Below are 20,693 nucleotides of genomic sequence, written 5' to 3' on the forward strand. Positions count from 1 at the left end.
AAAAGTAATAAAAATTTTTCATAAATTGACTGAAGAAACTTAATAGGGAAGAATTATAACATATATTATAGCTTACATAGTAGAGATGTGTCGATCTGACGCACACTTTACAGTTTCTGTGAAATTTCATTTTTAAATTTCTTCTCTGTTGCCTCTGCTCTTGCTAGTGTAAGAATATATATTTATAAATATTATATATAACTGACTAAGGAAAACTAAATTGGAAGAATTAGAACTAGTATGAATATGTAGATTTACGGTTGTCAATCTTTCCCAACACTTTCATTTCAGTTTTGTTGTTGCTGAAATGCGTATTTATGATATTTGTATTTGTTGCTCTGCTTCTTGCTACTGCAAGAAAATATAATTCATATCTCGCCTCAAACTGACTGGGGAAAATTTATTGGGGAAAACTAAAACTCCTAATATAAGGCAGATAGTGTATTTGTGTCGAACTGACGGGCTTTTTTTTTACTGTTTCTGTAAAGTTCTACTGTTTCTGTGAGGCTAATCGGCGTGTCCCCATCTAGCGATAGGAGAATGCCGTACATGTACGTAGAATACCTCCATAGGAGGTACTGACCAATGGGGACATTGTCCCTTCGGGTCCATAATGGAAACTAGGGCCCCCTCACCCGGGCCCATAAATACAGGTGGAGGAGGAAGAAGGTCCCTCAAATGTGAACTCAACAGGGCCTACCGGTTTGCCCATATGTTCCGTGAGTTACAAACCTTCTCCCAGTAATGGGTTAAATTGCATGGTGACACAGAATAGCACCGTGGGAGGATCCTCTGCAGGAAGACAACTGCAGCAGGCCTTGAGATCCAGATGTATGAACAACGGTCCCTGCAAATGGCTGTCAAATCTTTTCAAGACAGTGGAAATCAATTCAGTGGATATTTCGGCCCTATGTCCAAGGGCCTTCAGCACAATACGAGAAAGAAAGAAAAATATACACACACACACACACATATATATATATATATATATATATATATATATATATATATATATATATATATATATATATATATATATAATATATATATTTATATATATATATATATATATATATATATATATATATATATATATATATATATATATATATATATATATATATATATATATATATATATATATATATATATATATATATATATATATATATATATATATATATATATATATATATATATATATATATATATATATATATATATATATATATATATTTCTTTCTCGTATTGTGCTGAAGATGGCTCTTGGACATAGAGCCGAAATATCCACTGAATTCATGAGCCAAAACCAAAACATGCATTTAATCCAAAACATTAATTAAAAAACTTTCAGAAATAAAATATTCAAAACAAATTCTTTTAACTACAAGTAAGGAGCGAAATTAAAACTTGAAACAAACAGAAATTATTCCATATTTGAAAGGGATTGCCCTCCACAGAACCTTTCTCTTTACGCTAAAGTTTTTTTTTTATTGTTTTAAAAAGTAGAGTTGTGACAAAGAGTCAAACTTCAGTGGAGTTGTGATAAAGAGTCAAAAATACACAAATATCGAAGTTCGTTACGTAAGTTAATTCGTAAGGTAAGTATGTTTATTACTAACAAAAATGTCTGTACAAAAAAAAGTGGTTTAGTAGAGTTGTGACACTTCGTCACAACTCTAATTTTTAAAACAATGAGAAAAACTTTAGCGTAAAGAAAACCCAGTTCATATACGGAATAACTTTTTTTCGTTTTAAGCTTTAAAAAGCTTGTTTTTTTTGTTTAATAGCAAGAAAAAGGACGGTACAATACCAAAGGAAACAAAAGGAAACAAAATACATAAAAAAGAAAAATAAAGAAACAACAAAATCATATTTGTACCTAACAACATTTTACAAAAGTAACATCATTAAATCACTTCAGTCGCCTCAAATCACAGTGATCGAAACTAAATTTAACTGTACGTTTGCCATAAGCAAGCACACACGATCTGTGTCATCAGTTACCAATATAACACATCTTAGCTATCTACTTCATATTTTTCATATTTCTCTACTTCATATTTTTTGTCAATGACATACCTAGCCAGGACATCTATAAGTACTAAAGCATTTCTTTTTTAAATCCTAATGCTTGGTTTTCAATGGATTTGATACTTGGTTTTCCTTGAAAAAACAGTTACGTACCTCATAAAACATAATTTTTTAAAAATAAAAAATAAATGTTACCGTTAGTGGTATTCAGAATACTGTAGACAGCAGTAAATCCTTCAGCAGCAATGCTAAAATCGACTTTAAACACAACTGTCATAACATTGTCCACTGATGTTAAAACAGGGGGTGTAGTTTGCCCACAAAACCTAAAATTAATGTTCAAGTTCCTTTTATTATCAATATACATCCATTTATAAACAAAAATATCCCAAAGGGCTCAATGGCCCGTTATTTGGGAAAAAACAACAACAAAACAAAATATAAATAACTATTAAATACATTCACACTTAAAATATATTTAGATTCTACTCACCAATCCTCACCCGAGTACAACCAGTCTCCGCAACACCTTATTAAAAAAAAAAAAATAAAAAATAAAATTAATAGAGGATCCAACACTCACACCACCCAAATCTAAATGATTGAAATCAATCTAAGTAATTAATTAAATAATTTAAATCTAAACATTTAAACAATATAAATAACTGATCAGTATTATAATCTAAGTAATTTTTTTTTTAATTAAAAAATTCTTCAACTGTTTCTTGAAGGAGCCTATGGTGCAGGACCGTCAAATCCCAATTGGAATGGAATTCCAGCAACGTCCGACAGCAACTATCAGACCCAAGTACGGGCACACTGCAGGGGTGGATGGCACTAGCACATCATCCTGGTTCCTATTTTCATAAGGACTGACATTTCTAACAATTTCAAGAAGCCCGGAAAAACTTAATCGAAGGTCTCCATGGAAATATTGAAATGCAATGAAAGAGAGGTGCAATATATGAATATCTTTGATCTTCAGAAGTTCAACAGAAATATGGGTGGTAAACTGCAGGACTTTTGCTGATCTCAGTTGGAGATTATGTACAGGTGTAAGTAAAGATGGAAATGTAGACATCCAAACTGACGAGCAGTAACATAAATAAGGGTAAATAAGAGAGTGTAATAGATGAAGGATAAAGAAGGGAAAGACTCGCTTCAGCTTCCGAATAATTCCAAGGCCTCAAGATACCTTTGATCTTATTGACTCAATATGCCACTTGAAATACAGGTTTTCAACCAGAAGTACCCCAAGGAATCGAACAAACCAGTCAGCTGGGTGGGATGTAGATCCCTTAGATGTTTGAAGCTCTGTCACTGTAGGGCAGCTTTTGCCTATGCGGGAGAATATAAGAAAAAACGATTTGTTTACATTCAAAGCTAATAAATTTGCATCAAACCAATGATATATGTTTTCTGTCATCAATTGTAGCTTGACGATAAGGGATGATTCATCAGGTGCTGCAAACTCTAGGGTGCTGTCGTCGACCAATGCAAAGAGTTCTTCATTTTGACCAGGCGTATCCAAGGCTCCAACCACAGCGTCTCCTTTCTGGCACCTGACAACAGAAATTAGATCGTGGGTCGCTAAATAGTCGATAGAGGTCGTTGACATAAATGAGGAAAAGCGACGGCCCAAGAAATGAGCCTTGTGGCACTCCATATTCAACTGGAACATGCTCATCAGAAGCTTCAACTGCAATGGATTGGCCAGTTAGGAATGAAGAAAACAAGGACAGAGCTTCTCCACGAACACCTTGATGCAACAACTTACCAATAAGGATCTCGTGTGTAAGGCTGTCAAAAGCTTTCTTCACATCAAGAAATATTGCCGCAGGGACAAGGCCGAAGTCTAAAGACTGTCGCGAGAAAAGAAGAAGCATATTAAATGCATTTTCTGTTGAGCACTTCTCCTGAAAACCAAACTGGTGCCGATGAAAAAATTTCTTTGCGTCCAGGAAACTCAGCAGACGCTTAAGCATAGCCTTTTCAAATATTTTAGAATAACTTTCAATAATGAAAACAAAAAATTGTTTTCATTATTGAAAAAAAGAGGCAAGTACTTGCCAATTTTCATCCAATTCTTGGAAGGAAAGATAAATTCTTCGCTTAATCTTCAAGTCACATTATATAGTCACTTGTCAAAAAAAGTAGAGATTCAAAAATGATCCTTGTTCTCATCAAACATTTACTTATGAAGCGGACAATTAAAAAAGCATTGACTGGCAAAACTGGTAAAAACTTTTGGGTAATTTGGATACGTGGCTAGTCAGCTTTGATGCATAAAATAAATGAGCTTCCCATTTTGAAAAAGCAAATGGCAAGGGCTTGTTCTGATTTTTTTCTTTAAAGGAGAGGTAATAAAAGACTAGATGCACCACGCTTTCTTGGAATACACTTTCCCTAAGATCTCAGATAAATTAAACATCTCAGCAAAGTGAGATCCTCCTGCTTCAGGAGGCTAGAAGTTATCCTAAGATGCAAAAGCCTTTCCCTCTGATGCGTCTATGCTGCTTCTTTTCACGTTGTGTATCAGACCAGATGCAGATAATCATATTCTTTTTTAAGGTCCTACAGACCGCCATATCATATTTTAGTACATTGAAACGTGCTCAAAATCAAACAGCTATTGCAGAAACTTCAACAGACCCTCATGGCGAGCCTCTGCAGTCAATCCAAGATCGTTTGTAAGTGAAAAATATATTGAGTTTTTATAATTTCATGAATTTATCTCCGTCGTGGAAGTTCTAGAATCTCGTTCCTAAAAAGAACAAGATTGCAGAACGAGATTCCTGTAAGTTATTACAGGAAACTTGTGAATTTTGAATGTAAAATTAAATGAAAATCGAAACATTAGTATAAAATTTGTGAGTTTATTCATCGAAGCAACAATTGGGGACTATTTTTTTTATTGTTTTACGTCTAATTTTGAAATTAGTGGTTAAGCATTAAATCTTTACTAGACATATAAATAAAAAGAAAAAGCAAAACCGATCAACTGTCTCTGTAGAATTAGAAACAACGTCGTCAGCAAAAATCTGAGTAAACAAAGCAAAACAAAAAACCAGAGGAAAAAAGATGAGGTTTAAGCTCAGGGTTGAAAAAAAAAATACCTTTTCAAATGTTTGCAGATATACGTTTTTTAAAGTTTTAAACCAAATTCAGCTGACAGTTAGATATTAAAATAGTTTAGAATTTCCTTTTAAAATTTGATTTTTGTCGGACTTTGAAGCAGATTCAACTGGGTTCCAGACATTTAAAGTTAGGAGTTGAATCCAGAGACCAACTATAAAATAAGAAAATTGAAAATGAAAATTGAAAATTAGAAATAATAAGAGTAACAGAATTAATAAAACATTTTAAAAAGTAATTATTTCTTAATAAATGAAATTGCTTCAATATGGAAATAAATGCTGACACTCATAAAGTAAGTAATTACTGTTGCGTGAGTATACTTCATGTAGTTGTGCAATACTCAAAACAAAAGAATCACAAAATCAGACTACATTAATACAGGAATTGGATGCCTTGATTTTACAGTACATGAGATGGTCTGATTAAAAATTAGAAACTGGAAACCCATACTGAAATTCAAGAATAATGTTGTTCTATTTTATATTTATAGTTTTGTTTTCAAGTGAGAGTTCTGTCTTCCAATTTCATAGCATGTTTCTTTGGCTTCTGGTTTTGGTTCTTCGGCTTCTCAAAACAAAAAAGTTTTGAAGGTTCGTAAGTGGCACCAAAGCCTCTACCATAAAAGGTTTGGGATTATGAACCCAATCAAACATTGTTTGAGCATTCATGACACATTAACAATAAAAATGACACTAAACAGACGACATTTTCGGCCAATGATAATTTCAGTGCAAAAAGATTAGATTATCATTATAAGCATTCTTGTTATCGATCATTCATTTTCTGTTGATCAAAAGAAAGCTGTTGTCAACAATTGTGAGCAACAACCAGAACAGCAGAAACACCCTTCTAAAGCCTTCCAAACAGAAAATCGTATGTCAAATGAAATCCTATAATCCAAAAGTTCAATGGAAATACAAAATCCAACAATCATATATACCGAAAAGAATCTAGTATTGTTAACAAACCTCCCAAACCTCCCAGTTATCAACAGACTTGTGTTGCCAAAGACTTCAACATAGTCATAATTGCAGCTGTTACTTCTTGCCAAAGAAAATGTCTGGAATGTCAATCTTATACCACTTCCAGGCTCCCCTTTAAGGATCCAGCGACAGGAAGTACCAGATGGAGAAGCCTGAGGGTGTAGTGGTGATGCTATTGTTCCTGAACTGTTTGTCAAAATTCCACCACAACCTAAAACAGTAATGTTGGTCAATTTTAAAATATAGCACACTTCTGCTTTTACACACAAAATTCAGGACATCGGCCGAAAGACATTTATAAAATGTTATGATAACTAGATCTGCCACAGCCTATTTCAAGTCTGCATTAGTTTGAGTAGGGCTCAACTGCTGCAAGATCACAAAACTAACTTGAGTCAAATAATTACTTCCTTCGCTTGAGCAGGCAAAAAGAAATTTCAATAATTAATTACTTCATATGATTTTAAAAATTAGATAATAATAAAAGATAGAATATTTGTGAGGAAAAATGAGATACCAGTCTGTTGTGGTAATTTTGAAATAATTTTTTACTGTTTTTGCAACAGTATGGCATGATTGGAATGTACTACGTGAACCCAAATTTTACATCTTTTGATATTTCTTCACCACCTTCTTTTTATCTTTCGTTGAATGTCACTATTTAAAAGTAACTCTAATAATTTTTCATAATATTTAATTGCCTAATTAAATAGCGCCAAAAGGAACGCTTATCTGTGACCAAACAGTTACTAGCTTATTAAAATTTTGATAAAAAACATAAAATAATTTCTTCCACACAAGCCAATCAGATTATCAGATTGTGAAGATGATATTATGTTCATCATACTTGAAAGATCCAGTAATTATGTCTTTGAGGATGGCGAGTCCCCCGCTGCCCTCAGGGCTAGGGCTATAAATTTTGGTTTTTATTATTAACGTATAAGGTTTTAGCAAAAGAAGTGATCGTGTTAACATTGACTGGGGTTCATTTGATTAGAAATCAAATTTATAATGTGCTTTTTAGGTTAAAAGTGATCAGAAGGCAACAAGTGTCCTACCACGTCTGATTATCCCCAAGTGTATACAATAGAAATTTTGGGATAACCATTAAATTCAAAATGGTCTGAAGATCATATTACAAGGTCATCGGGGTTGACATAAATCCCAAGATCAAGGAGAAAAGGGATGTATTTCATACCCTGGGGACATATAAAGTTTCAAACAGTTTGTGGTAACGAACTGTTGTAAGGAGTAACTCGGCTCAATGGTAACCGAAACTCCAAAAAAAATGGAATTTTGATACAAATAATTACATTAAAAGAATTGTATTTTTACGCTGATTCTAAATATATAAGTTTCCTCAAGTTAAGTTTTACCCATCAAAAGTTACGAGCTGATATAATTTGACTTATTTTAGAAAATAGTGGGAAACAGTAGCACGATTTGGGGAAGGCAGAGGGGGCCATGAACCCCCTCTGATTTCTGGAGGGGCCAAATTTTAACCACGTAATTCTTTGTTTATTCGTCCTTTTTCTACTTTTTTCTCTTATTTTACCTTATTTTTACTGTGAATTTTTACTAAATAGCAAATTCAAGAAACTCGGCAATTATTGCATTTCAAGAAAGTATCCTGTTTTTGCCGTTCCCCCTAATTAATTTATGGTCACTCTTTTGGCGGGGGTTCGTAAAGTCTTTTTGGGGCTCGGAGACATTGAAACGTCTCCACTAATTAAAGAATCCTGTCAGTCGGCACATTTATGTGTAGGCTAACATCCGGAAAAGAGGGGTATCCAAACCAGGGTGTCATTCTGTTTTTGTATTCAGTTTATCGTTACCCTTCATGAAATAAAGAACCGTGAAACAGTGTTGAGTTGTGTTCAAGTTCAAATCAGATTACTGAAACATGAGTTCATTTGGTGCGAATGGTGCAAAAAAAGGAAAATAAAAGCCCAAAGGAAAGAAGAAGAAAAAAGATGCAACGGCGATTGGCTTCGTTTTTCAAACCGACTTTAAGTAAATCCACATTAAGTAAACCCATATTATGGGGACAACTCATCGGCAACCAAAGTTTTACCGGCAAACGAGCAGATCCTTGACGTGACACAGACAAATCTGCGGGAACCAAAAACGGAGGAAATGGCTTCCAGAACGATCGGTACCGATTTGTCCGTGAACCCGCAAAAAAAGAAAACCCTACCAACCAGTTTTGACTGACTATCCCGCCACCACCATCGGGAATTGCGAACGAAAATTTAACAGCTCCTATTGCTTGGCATACTCATGGCTAGAATTTTCAAATGAAGAGGACTCGGGGATCTATTTCAATTGCCAGCATTTCAGTGGATCCTCGCGAAGGTCAGGCGAAAGGTATGGAGCTAAACCATTCATTGAAGTAGTATTTAGAAAGTGGAAAGACATTTACAAACTGATACGGCAGGACGAAAACAGCGACCGACACAAGGCATGTACCTTTTCTTTGAATCAGTTTAAAGCTATTGTGATGGAGGTAGCCGAATCTGTTGCGTCATGCCTCACTAAAGAACACGAAAAGGAATAGAGAATAGGCAGTACGTAAAAGATCTACTAAAACCTAAAGTATTACTTGGACAACAAGGTCTTCAGTTTCGTGGCCATGATGAAGGGGAGTCTAGTGCCAATCAAGAGAATTTCGTGGTTACAGTACATCTTTTAATGGAAATCGACATGGAATTGATGAAAAACTCTCACAAGGCCTATGACCATTACATGTCATACGAGTACGAATATGACTACATTGAGGACATAGGAAATGAAATCAAAAGTTCTATCGTGAAAGAAGTCAGAGAAGCCAAATATTTTGCAGTTCTTGCTGACAACACAAAAGATCTCTCGAAAAAAGAACAACTCGCGGTCTTATTGCCCTATATTCATGGCCTGAAAATACAAGAAAGGGCCATAAGTTGCTGCTTCATGCACAAGGTTGACGCTGAGAGTTTGGTCGACTTCATTTACAACAAAATAAAGGGTATCGGCCTTGACTGGTCAAAGTGTGTTAGGCAGTGCTATGATGAGGCCAGTGTAATGAGTGGACACTTTTCAGGAGTACAGGCCCGTCTCCAGGAAAAAGCTCCACAAGCGGTGTACACACACTGTCATTCCCATAGACTTAACCTTGTTATTAGCGATTATATGCAGAAAATACAAAGAATTTCATCAGTATTTTCAGTTTTGCAAACACTTTACAGTTTCGTCTCCAACAGCAACACTCTATACCAGTTGTTCGTCAAAGCCCAAAAAACTGCCAATGTGTCTGTGCTAACGCTTGGCAGGACAGTAGTGACACGTTGGTCTTACTGCTATAGATCAGTGCCTAAGATCCTGGTTAGATATGACTGCATACTTGCGGTTCTGTCAGTAGTTCAAGAATCTTCTTACTTGGAGGCAGCAGCAGAAGCTACAGGCCTTAAGAACTAACTAGAGTTGTTTCCCTTCATATTCAGTTTGCATGTCATTCACAAGGTTCTTGCAGTGATAAACCCTCTTTCTGAACAACTACAGGCAGCAGATCTGGTCATCTTTAAAGCTTGCACTTTCATCAGTGCAACAAAGAACGAACTAAGGAAAATGCGTGATGACGAGTATTTCCGCGTCCTATACGGCAAGTCTAAAGAGATAGCCATTAATGTTGGAGCTGATATGTCGAAAACAAGTGCTCTCTCTTCACCCAAGTTCAGAAGATATCCGGAAGACTAAGAGACTATTTAACGACAACAACAATTAGAAAGCAAAACATTTACTCCGAAAGCACAACAATGGAAGACAAAATGTGGAGAGAGTTCTACTAGGTTTTGGACAAAGTGTTAAATGAGTTTGAAGAATGTTTTTCTATCCAGTTACCAGTGCTAGAAGCCACACGTTGTCTTAACGCCAAATCCAAAGATTTTATGGACTCGGATTGACTTCTTTTGATCGCAATATACTTCGATCAAGCGGAAATCGATACTATGCAGCTGAAGTTTCAAGCTTTAATAGCTTGTGTATTTTTTTCGCAGCTTCCACAGAACCCGGCAAACGCTTTAGATGTCTTTGAAAGCCTCGGAGGATTGAAAAAACCTTATTCTAAGCTTCTTAAGGCCGTCAGGGTAGTCCCCACACACCCGCTAACATCGTGCTCAAATGAGCGTTTTTTCTCTTGTGAAGGACTTTTGTGTTGACGTTTGTGAAGGACTAACTCCGGACAACGATGGAAAACGAGCGAATTTCGCATTTGCTGCTTATATTCTCTGAGAAAGCAACAGTGAAGGAGCTCGGTTTTGAGAAGTTTGTCGACGACTTCGCAAGAATGAAGCAACGGAGATATCCATTGCTGAAGTAACTGTACGTAAGCTTCTGATTTATACCGTAAATGTTCCATTTTGGTACTGTTTTGCTCCCTAAATAAGCTGCATAATGCGAACCCCAAAGGTATTATGATACCTAAGGGCATCTTTGAAAATTTTATAATTTTTAAGGCTGTATTGGGGCTTAAAATTGGTGTTTGGCCCCCCTAAGGTTTTCTGAAATGGTGTCACTGGGTAAACACCTCCTAAAAGTCAAAGCATCCTAACGAAAATCACACAGTCAGATTCAACGTATCAGAGAACCCTACTGTAGAGGTTTCAAGCTCCTATCTATAAAAATGTGGAATTTAGTATTTTTTTTTTACCAGAACACAGATCACGGATGCGTGATTATTTGTTGTTGTTTTTTCCCTAGGGATGATTGTATTAACTCAGTGGTCCTGGATTGTTGCGAGAGGACTCATTCTAACGGAAATTAAAAGTTCTTGTGCCCATTTCAAGGGACCAAAAAAATTGGAGGGCACCTAGGCCCCTCTCACACTCATTTTTTCAGAAGTAGCTGGATCAAAATTTGGATATAGCCATTTTGTTCAGAATAGTCAAAAAACTAAATAATTATGTCTTTAGGGACGACTCAATCCCCCACAGTCCCTGGGGGAAGGGCTGCAAGTTACAAACTTAGAACATTGTCAAACAGTTAATGGTAACGAACTGTAGTAAGGAGTCACCCGGCTCAATAGTAATCGAAACTCTAAAAAACCAATACCAATAGTTACATCAAAAGAATAGCATTTTATTTCTGATTATAAATATATAAGTTTCATCAAGTTTATTCTTACCCATCAAAAGTTAAGACCCTGAGAAAATCTACCTTATTTTAGAAAATAGGTGGAAACACCCCCTAAAAATAAAAGATTCTTAACGAAAACCAGACCATCATATGCAGCGTATCAGAAAACCCTACTGTAGAACCCCTAGAATGTCGCAAGAGGGTTCATCCTAACGGAAACCAACATTTTTAGTGTCCTTTTTAAGTGACCATTAAATTGGAGGGCACCTAAGCCTCCTCCCACGCTCATTTTTTCCAAAGTCATCAGACAGCCATTTTGTTCACCCCAGTCCAAAAACCTAATAACTATGTCTTTGAGGACAACTTAGTCCCCCATAGTCTCCGGGGGAGGGGGTGCATGTTACAAACTTTGACTATTGTTTACATATAGTAATGGTCATTGGAGGTTTACAGACAATATCAGGATATCTTTTTTGCGTTGGTGGGGGGGGGGGGTTGGTCGGAGAGAGGGGGGTTGCGTCGGAGGATCTTGGGGGTTGCGCCAATTGTAGAAAAAAACCCAAGACAGATTGTCCAGGTTAATTTTACCCCTTTGATGGCCGTTGTTACTGTCTCCCATTTATGCTCCATGCAATCGTGTCTTTTTACAATGACGAACTAGAGTCGTACCGGTTGGAGGTTCTCGCTGGGGAACAATCGCAGGTTGACTACAAGTTGACTTGGATGAAAATTTTCTAGCATTATATAAAAAACGACGATGAGAAATTAAATAAAAAAAAAACAAGTTTTTTTAAGTGCAAGTAAGGAGCAACAATAAAACTTAAGACGAACAGAAATTATTCCGTATATGAAAGGGGTTTCCGCCTCCTCAACGCCTCACTCTTTACGCTAAAGTTTGACTCGTTGTCACAGTTCTACTTTTTAAAACAATGAAAAACTTTAGCGTAAAGAGCGAGGCGTTGAGAAGGGGATAACCCCTTTCATACACGGAATAATTTCTGTTCGTTTTAAGTTTTAATGTTGCTCCTTACCTGCAGTTAAAACAACTTGTTTTTTTAATTTTATTTCGGAAGGTTTTGAATTAATGCATGTTTTGATATTGCCTCACCGTATATGGATATTTAAAACAAAATTTGCACATTATTTTTTTTTTTGCTAAATGGCTTCCTCATAGTTTTGATCGGACGATCTAGATAAAAAAGAGGTGGGAGAGGAGGCCTAGTTACCCTCCCATTTTTGGTTACTGAAAAACGCAAGTAGAATTTTTGATTGTTTTACGAACGTTTTCGTAAAACAATACTTCGTCAACACCTCGCTCTTTACACAAAAGCTTGAACTTTGTCCCAATTCTTTAAGAATGACCGCTGAATCACAAAGGCTGTAGAATAAATAGTTGAAATTACTAAAAATACTTTAGCCTGAAGAGCAATGTATTGTGGATGCGACGAAGCTCTTTGTATACGTAATATTTTCTGTTCGTTTCAAGTATTAATACTGCTCCTTGACTTACTTCCTTACATCCATTTTTTAAGAGTTTCAGTAACTATTGAACCAGGTCGCTCCTTACTTTAGTTCGTTACCACAAACCGTTTGATGTTACACTAACAACTTCCGTTGTTAGTGTCTGCATCATGAACAACTTACGTATTGATCATATCTCCTGCCTATCTTCTGGAAACACCCCCTAAAATTCATAGAATCTTAACAAAAATCGCACCATCGTATTCAACGTATCAGAGAGCCCTACTATAGAAGTTTTAAGCTTTTATCTACAAAAATGTGGAATTTAGTATTTTTTTTTTTACCAGAAGACAAATCACGGATGCGTGATTATTTGTTGTTGTTTTTTCCCTAGGGGTGATTGTACTGACTCAGTGGTCCTAGAATGTTGAGAGAGGACTCATTCTAACGGAAATCAAAAGTTCTTGTGTCCATTTCAAGGGACCAAAAAAATTGGAGGGCACCTAAGCCCCTCCCACACTCATTTTTCCCAAAGTCACCAGATAGAAATTTTGAGATAGTCATTTTGTTCACCCCAGTCGAAAAACCTAATAACTATGTTTTTGGGGACAACTTGATCCCCCAAAGTCCCCAGGGACTTTGTAAGTTATAAACTTTGACCATTGTTTACATATAGTTCACCCCAGCCAATAAACCTAATAACTATGTCTTTGGAGGCAACTTAATCCCCCAAAGTCCCAGGGGGAGGGGCTGTAAGTTACACACTTTGACTATTGTTTACATATAGTAATGGTCATTGGAAAGTGTACAGACGACATCAAGGGGACTTCTTCGTGTAGGGGTGGGGGTTGGTCGGGGAGAGGGGGTTACGTCGGAGGGTCTTTCCATGGAGGAACTTATCACAAGAGAAGAGAATTTCCGTGAAGGGGGGCGCAGGATTTTATAGCCGCATATAAAAAAGAGACAATAACAATTATATATAAAAAAAAACAAGTTTTTGCAACTGCAAGTAAGGAGCGAAGATAGATCACGGATGCATGTTTATTTGTTTTTTTTTTGTTTTGTTTTTCAGGGGTGATCATATCGACCAAGTGGTCCTAGAATGTTAGAAGAGGATTCATTCTAACGGAAATTCAAAGTTATAGTGCCCTTTTTAAGTGACCAAAAAAGCTGGAGGGTACCTAGGCCTCCTCCCACGGTCATTTTTTCCCCAAAGTCACTGGATCAAAATTTTGATATAGCCAATTTATTCAGCGTAGTTGAAAACTTAATAATTATGTCTTTTGGGGACGACTTAATCCCCCACAGTCCCCAGGGGAGGGGCTGCAAGTTGCAAACTTTGACCATTGTTTGCATATAGTAATGGTTATTATGATGTGTACCAACGTTTTCAGGGGGACTTATGTAAGTTGGGGTGGGGGTGGGTTGGTGGGAGGGGGTTATGTTGGAGGATCTTTCCAAGGAGGAATTTATCATGAGGAAAGAGAATTTCCACGAGGGGCACAGGATTTTCTAGCATTATTAAATAGAAACAATGAGAAAATACATTTTTAAAAAAATCACCTAGAAGTAATGAGTAGCATCAAAACTTAAAACGAACATAAAATATTACTTATACAAGGGGGTTCGTCATCTCCACAATATCTCGCTCTTTACGGTAAATTATTTTTAGTAATTTCAACTATTTATTCTACGACCTTTGTTATTCAGGGGTCATTCTTAAAGATTTAAGATAGAATTCAAGCTTTAGTGTGAAGAGCGAGGTATAAACGAGGGGTAAAACACCCTCATATACGTAATAAAAAGCAAAAATATAGAAGTTCGTTACGTAACTTGATTCGTAAGGTAATTATGTTTATTACTAACAAAAACGCTCGTGCAAAAAAAAAAATATTTAGTTGCATTCTTAAGTAGCCAAAAATTGAAGGGCAACTAGGGTTCCTCCCCGACCCCTCTTTTTATCAAAATCGTCCGATCAAAACTATGAGAAAGCCATTTAGCAAAAAAAAAAAAAATGCAAATATCGTTTTTTTATTCCTGTACAGTGAGCCAAAATCAAAACATGAATTAATTCAAAAACTTTTAGGAATTAAATATATATAAAAAAAAATTTTTACTGTAAGCAAGGATCAAAATTAAAACTTAAAACGTACAGAAATTATTCCGTATTTAAAAAGGATTGCCGCTCCACAACACCTCACTCTTTACTCTAAGGTTTTTTTGTATTGTTTTTAAAAGTAGTGTTGTGACAAAAATTCAAACTTCAGCTGAGTTGTGACAAAGAGTCAAAAATACACAAATGTAGAATTTCTTTACGTAAGTTAATTCGCAAGGTACGTATGTTTATTACTAATAAAAACGTTCGTACAAAAAATAAAAAGTAAATAATAAAAAAAGTGGTTTAGTAGAGTTGTGACACTTTGTCACAACTCTACTTTTTAAAACAATAAGAAAACCTTTAGCATAAAGAGCGAGGCATTGCGGAGGGGACAACCCATTTCATATACGGAATATTTTTTGTTCGTTTTAAGTTTGAAGACACTTGTTTTTTTATTTAATAGCAAGAAAAGGGACGGAGCAACAACAAAGAAACAAAATAAATAAAAAGGAAAAATAAAGAAACAACAAAATCATATTTGTATCTAACTACATTTTATATAAGTAACATCATTAAATCACTTCAATCGCCTCAAATCACAGTGATCGAAACTAAATTTCACCTTACGATTGCCACGAGCAAGCACACACGATCTGTTTCATCAGTTGCCAAGATAACACATCTTAGCTATCTACTTCATATTTTTTCATATTTCTCTACTTCATATTTTTTATGTTTCCCTGCTTCACATTTTTCATATTTCTCTACTGCATATTTTTCGTCAATGATATACCTAGCCAGGACTTCTATAACTACAAAAGCATTTCTTTTTTAAATACTTATACTTGGTTTTCAATTTATTTTCAGAATTTGGAATAAAAATTGGAAAATATTCTCGAGCTATTTAAATTTCAACTAACGAGCAACATATTAGCGCTAAGCCAAATTGCGTGTCCTTGAAAAACAGTCACATATCTTATAAAACATAATCTTTTAAAAATAAAAAATGTTACCGTAAGTGGTATTCTGAATACTGTAGACAGCAGTAAATCCTTCAGCAGCAATGTTAGAATCGGCTTTAAACACAACTGTCATAACATTGTCCACTGATGTTAAAACAGGGGGTGTAGTTTGCCCACAAAACCTAAAATTGATAAAAAAAAATTGTTTTCATTATTGAAAAAAGAGGCGAGTACTAACCAATGTCAATCCAATTCTTGGAAGGAAAGATAAATTCTTAAATTCGCTTAATCTTCAAGTCACATTATAGTCACTTGTCAAAAAATACAGAGGTGCAAAAATGATCCTTGTTCTCATCAAACATTTGCTTATGAAGTGGACAATTAAAAAGGCATTGACTGGCAAAAATGGCAAAAAAATTTTGGGTGATTTGGATACATGGCTTGTCACCTTTGATGCATAAAAAAACATGAGCTTCCCATTTTGTAAAAGCAAAAGGCAAGGGCTTGTTCTGATTTTTTCTTTAAAGGAGAGGTAATAAAAGACCAGATGCACTACGCTTTCTTGGAATCCACTTTTCCTAAGATCTCAGATAAATTGAATATCTCGGCAAAGTGAGATCCTCCTGTTTCAGGAGGCTAGAAGTTATCCTAAGATGCAAAAGCCTTTCCCTCTGATGCGTCTTTGTCGCTTCTTTTCACGTTGTGCATCAGACCAGTCGCAGATAATCATATCCTTTTTTTTAAGGTCCTACAAACAGCCACATCATATTTTAATACATTGAAACGTGCTCAATATCCAACAGCTTTTGCAGGAACTTCAAAAGACCCTGATGACGAGCCTCTGCAGTCGATCCAAGATCGTTTATAAGTTAAAAATACATTGAGCTTTTATAAATTCATGAATTTATCTCCGTCGTAGAAGTTCTAGAATCTCGTTCCTGAAAGAATGAGATTGCAGAACGAGGTTCCTGAAAGCTATTGCAGGAAACTCCTTGTGGATTTTGAATGTGAAACTAAAAGATAATCGAAAAATGAGTATAAAATTTGTGAGTTTATTCATCGAAGTAACGATTGGGGACTATTTTTTTTATTGTTTTAGGTTTAATTTTGAAATTAGGGTTTGAAGCATTAAATCTTTACTAGATATATAAATAAAAAGAAAAAGTAAAACCGATCACCTGTCTTTGCAGAATTAAGAACGATGTAATCAGCAAAAATCTGAGTAAACAAAACAAAAACAAAGCAGAAGAAAAAGATGAGCATTAAGCTCAGGGTTGAAAAAACTACATTTTCAAATGTTTGTAGATATACGTTCTTGAAAATTTTAATCCAAATTCTGCTGACACTCAGATATTGAAATAGTATATAATTTCCTTTAAAAATTTTAATTTTTTGTAGGATTTTGAACCAGATTCAACTGGGTTCCAGACATTTAAACTTAGGAGGTGAATTCAGAGACCAACTATAAAATAAGAAAATTGAAAAACTAAAGGAATCACAAAATCAGACTACAGTAATAAAGGAATTGGATGCCTTGATTTTACAGTGCATGAGATGGTCTGATTAAAAAGTGGAAACTGGAAACCCATACTGAAATTCAAGAATTTTTTGTTCTATTTTGTATTTATAGTTTTATTTTCAGGGGAGAGCTCTGTCTTCTAATTTCATAGCATGTTTCTTCGGCTTCTGATTAAAAAAAAAAAAAAAAAAAAGTTTTGAAGGTCCATAAGCGGCACCGAAGCCTCTAATCGAAGCCTCTCTGATAATTTTAGTTCATCTTTTTCATTGTATGTTCAGTTTTTCTTTTCTTTCTATTTTCTATTTCTTCGATATAATCTTTGGTTAATGGTAGTTATGAAAAGATTAGATCATCATTATAAGCATTCTTGTTATCGAGCATTACTTTTCTATTGATCAAAAGAAAGCTGTTTTTAACAATTTTGAGCAACAACCAGAACAGGAGAAATACTCTTTTAAAGCCTTCCAGACAGAAAATCCTATGTCAAAACAAATCCTATAATCCAATAGTTCAATCAAACAGTTCGTGGGTAAGGAGCACGAACTGTAGTAAGGAGCGACCCGGCTCAATAGTAACCGAAACTCTAAAAAACAGAATTTTTATACCAATAGTTATATCAAAAGAGTCTTATTTTAATGCTGATTTTAAATATATAAGTTTCATCAAGTTTAGTCTTACCCATCAAAAGTCACGAGCCTGAGAAAATTTGCCTTATTTTAGAAAATATGGATAAAACCCCTAAAAGTACTACAATCTTAACGAAAATCCCACCATCAGATTTAGCGTATCAGAGAACCCTATTGTAGAAGTTTCAAGCTCTTATCTACAAAAATGTAGAATTTCGCATTTTTTTGCCAGAAGATAGATCACGGATGTGTGTTTATTCTTTCTTTTTTTTTTCCAGGGGTGATCGTATCGACTCAGCGATTCTAAGATGTCGTGAAAGGGCTCATTCTGCCGGAAACTAAAAGTTTTAGTGCCTTTTTTAAGTTACCAAAAAATTGGAGGGCACCTAGGCCCCCTCCCACGCTCATTTTCCCCCAAAGTCACCGGATCAAAATTCCGAGATAGCTATTTTATTCACCATAGTCGAAAAACCAAATAACTATTTCTTTAGGGACGACTTACTCCCTAACAGTCCCCATGGGAGGGGCTGCAAGTTACAAACTTTGACCGTTGTTTACTTATACTAATTGCTATTGGGAAGTGTACAGACATTTATAGGGGGATTTTTTGGTTTAGGGGGGATTTGAGGGGGGGGGGTATGAGGAAGGATCTTTCCATGGAGGAATTTGTCATGGGGGAAAAGAACTTCAATGAAGGAGACGCAGGAGGTTCTAGCCTTATTTAAAAAAACAATGAAAAAATAAATATGAAAAGTTTTTTCAACTGAAAGTAAGGAACAGCATTAAAAATGAAAACGAACAGAAATTATTGCGCATATGTAGGGTTCACCTCCTCGTAATACCTCGCTCTTTACGCTAAAGTATTTTTAATAATTTCAACTATTTATACTACGGCCTTTATGATTCAGGGGTCATTCTTAAGAAAATGGGACAAAATTCAAGCATTGGTGTAAAGAGCGAGGTATTGACGAGGGGGTGAACCCCCTCATATACGTAATAAAAACATAAGAATATTGAAGTTTGTTACGTAAGTCAATTCGTAAGTTACGTATATTTTTACTACTGAAAACATTCGTAAAAAATTAAAAGTTCTAGTTGCCTTTTTAAGTAATCGAAAAGTTGGAGGGCGACTAGGCCTCCTCCCCCGCACCTTTTCTTCTCAAAATCTTCGAATTAAAACTATTTGAAAGCCATTTAACGCAAAAAAAATTAATATGCAAAGTTCGTTTTAATTATTTATGCGCGGATAGCCAAAATCAAAACATGTATTAATTCAAAAACGTTCAGAAATTAAATTAAAAAAACAAGTTTTTTTAAAGTGAAAGTATGGAGCGACATTAAAACTTAAAACGAACAGAAATTACTCCGTATACGAAATAGGTTTTTCCTCCTCAACGCCCTGCTCTTTACGCTAAATTTTTTTACTGTTTTAAAAAGTAGAGTTAAGAGAAAGAGTCGAACTTTAGCGTAAAGAGTGGGGCGTTGAGGAGGAAAAGCTCCTTTCATATACGGAGTAATTTCTGTTCGTTTTAAGTTTTAATGTCGCTCCTTACTTTCAGTTATGGAAATTGTTTTTTTTTATTTGATTGAAATACAAAAAACCATAATCATATATACCGAAAAGAATTTAGTATTGTTAACAAACCTTCCAAACCTTCCAGTTATCAACAGACTTCTGTTGCCAAAGACTTCAACATAGTCATACTTGCAACTGTTACTTCTTGCCAAAGAAAATGTCTGGAATGTCAATATAATACCACTTCCAGGCTCCCCTTTAATGATCCAGCGACAGGAAGTACCAGATGGAGAAGCCTGAGGGTGTAGTGGTGATGCTATTGCTCCTGAGCTGTTTGTCAAAACTCCACCACAACCTAAAACAGTAATGTTGGTCAATTTTAAAAGACAGCACACTTCCGCTTTTACAAACAAAATTCAGAACATCAGCCGAAACACATTTACAAAATGTTACGATATTACTTATTATTTAGTAACAGTATTACCAAATTTCAATGATTACTGAAGTTGTGTAATTTGATGCTTGAAAATTTAATGCAATCACATTTTGTAGTTTACGGCGTTTTAAATTGTGGAAATTGGAGAAAAGTAGGTTTCAGAAACTTCACTTCACTGGAGAGCCAATAAACCTGTAGTAAAAGCGTTTAAACATAATTTGGGGGTTTTGCTACTGCAGAAGTCGATAGGCAGCTTTTCAAGCATATCCAAACTTACAAAATAGTCCATTTGGTATTTACATCTCTTTCACTATAAATTTGAAAAACATACGCCATTCTGAACAAACGAAAATTGGATATACATCTCTTCAGTTTTCTGGTCAGTTGGATATAAGTCTTTTATTTATATGGTTAGTTGGATATACGTCTGTTAACAGAGTATGGCAAGGCTGGATATACACACCAAGCTGCTAAAGAGCTAAGGACAATGTATTTATTTCAGGTAAAAAAGATAAAAAAAAACAAAGAAAATACACACTTCCTAGTTGATTGACCCCAACAAGTGTTCATTCCCTGTTGACGTTGGCATAGTTTGCCAAAACTTACGGTCGACTCGATTTGCCATCAAGGGAACTAGCTTCTCAAGTATGACGGCAAGTTTCTTACTCTGAACACCTCTTGGCTTTGACATCTTTGAGGGGAAAAGTTGACAATCGAAACCTCGCTGTAGGAAATCCATTCTTGAGGAGGTTCTTCCAAGTCGATTTTCACGGACATGGTTTGTTTGCCTCTGACAAAAGAAACCTGCACA

At 35.4% G+C, this 20,693-nt stretch overlaps 1 protein-coding gene across 1 annotated transcript in view; it reads right to left on the reverse strand.

Moving 5' to 3' along the window:
* LOC136034481 (tolloid-like protein 1) overlaps nucleotides 1-20,693 on the reverse strand; it is a gene marked incomplete in the record, with an annotated part of 141,238 nt that overhangs the window by 55,290 nt on the left and 65,255 nt on the right. Inside the window, 4 exon segments of the mRNA XM_065715696.1 lie at nucleotides 2,230-2,360; nucleotides 6,141-6,366; nucleotides 15,837-15,967; nucleotides 19,576-19,801. Coding sequence (XP_065571768.1) covers nucleotides 2,230-2,360; nucleotides 6,141-6,366; nucleotides 15,837-15,967; nucleotides 19,576-19,801 — 714 coding nt within the window.

The sequence above is a fragment of the Artemia franciscana genome, chromosome 13, assembly GCF_032884065.1.
Source record: "Artemia franciscana chromosome 13, ASM3288406v1, whole genome shotgun sequence".
Classification (NCBI taxonomy): Eukaryota; Metazoa; Arthropoda; class Branchiopoda; order Anostraca; family Artemiidae; genus Artemia; species Artemia franciscana.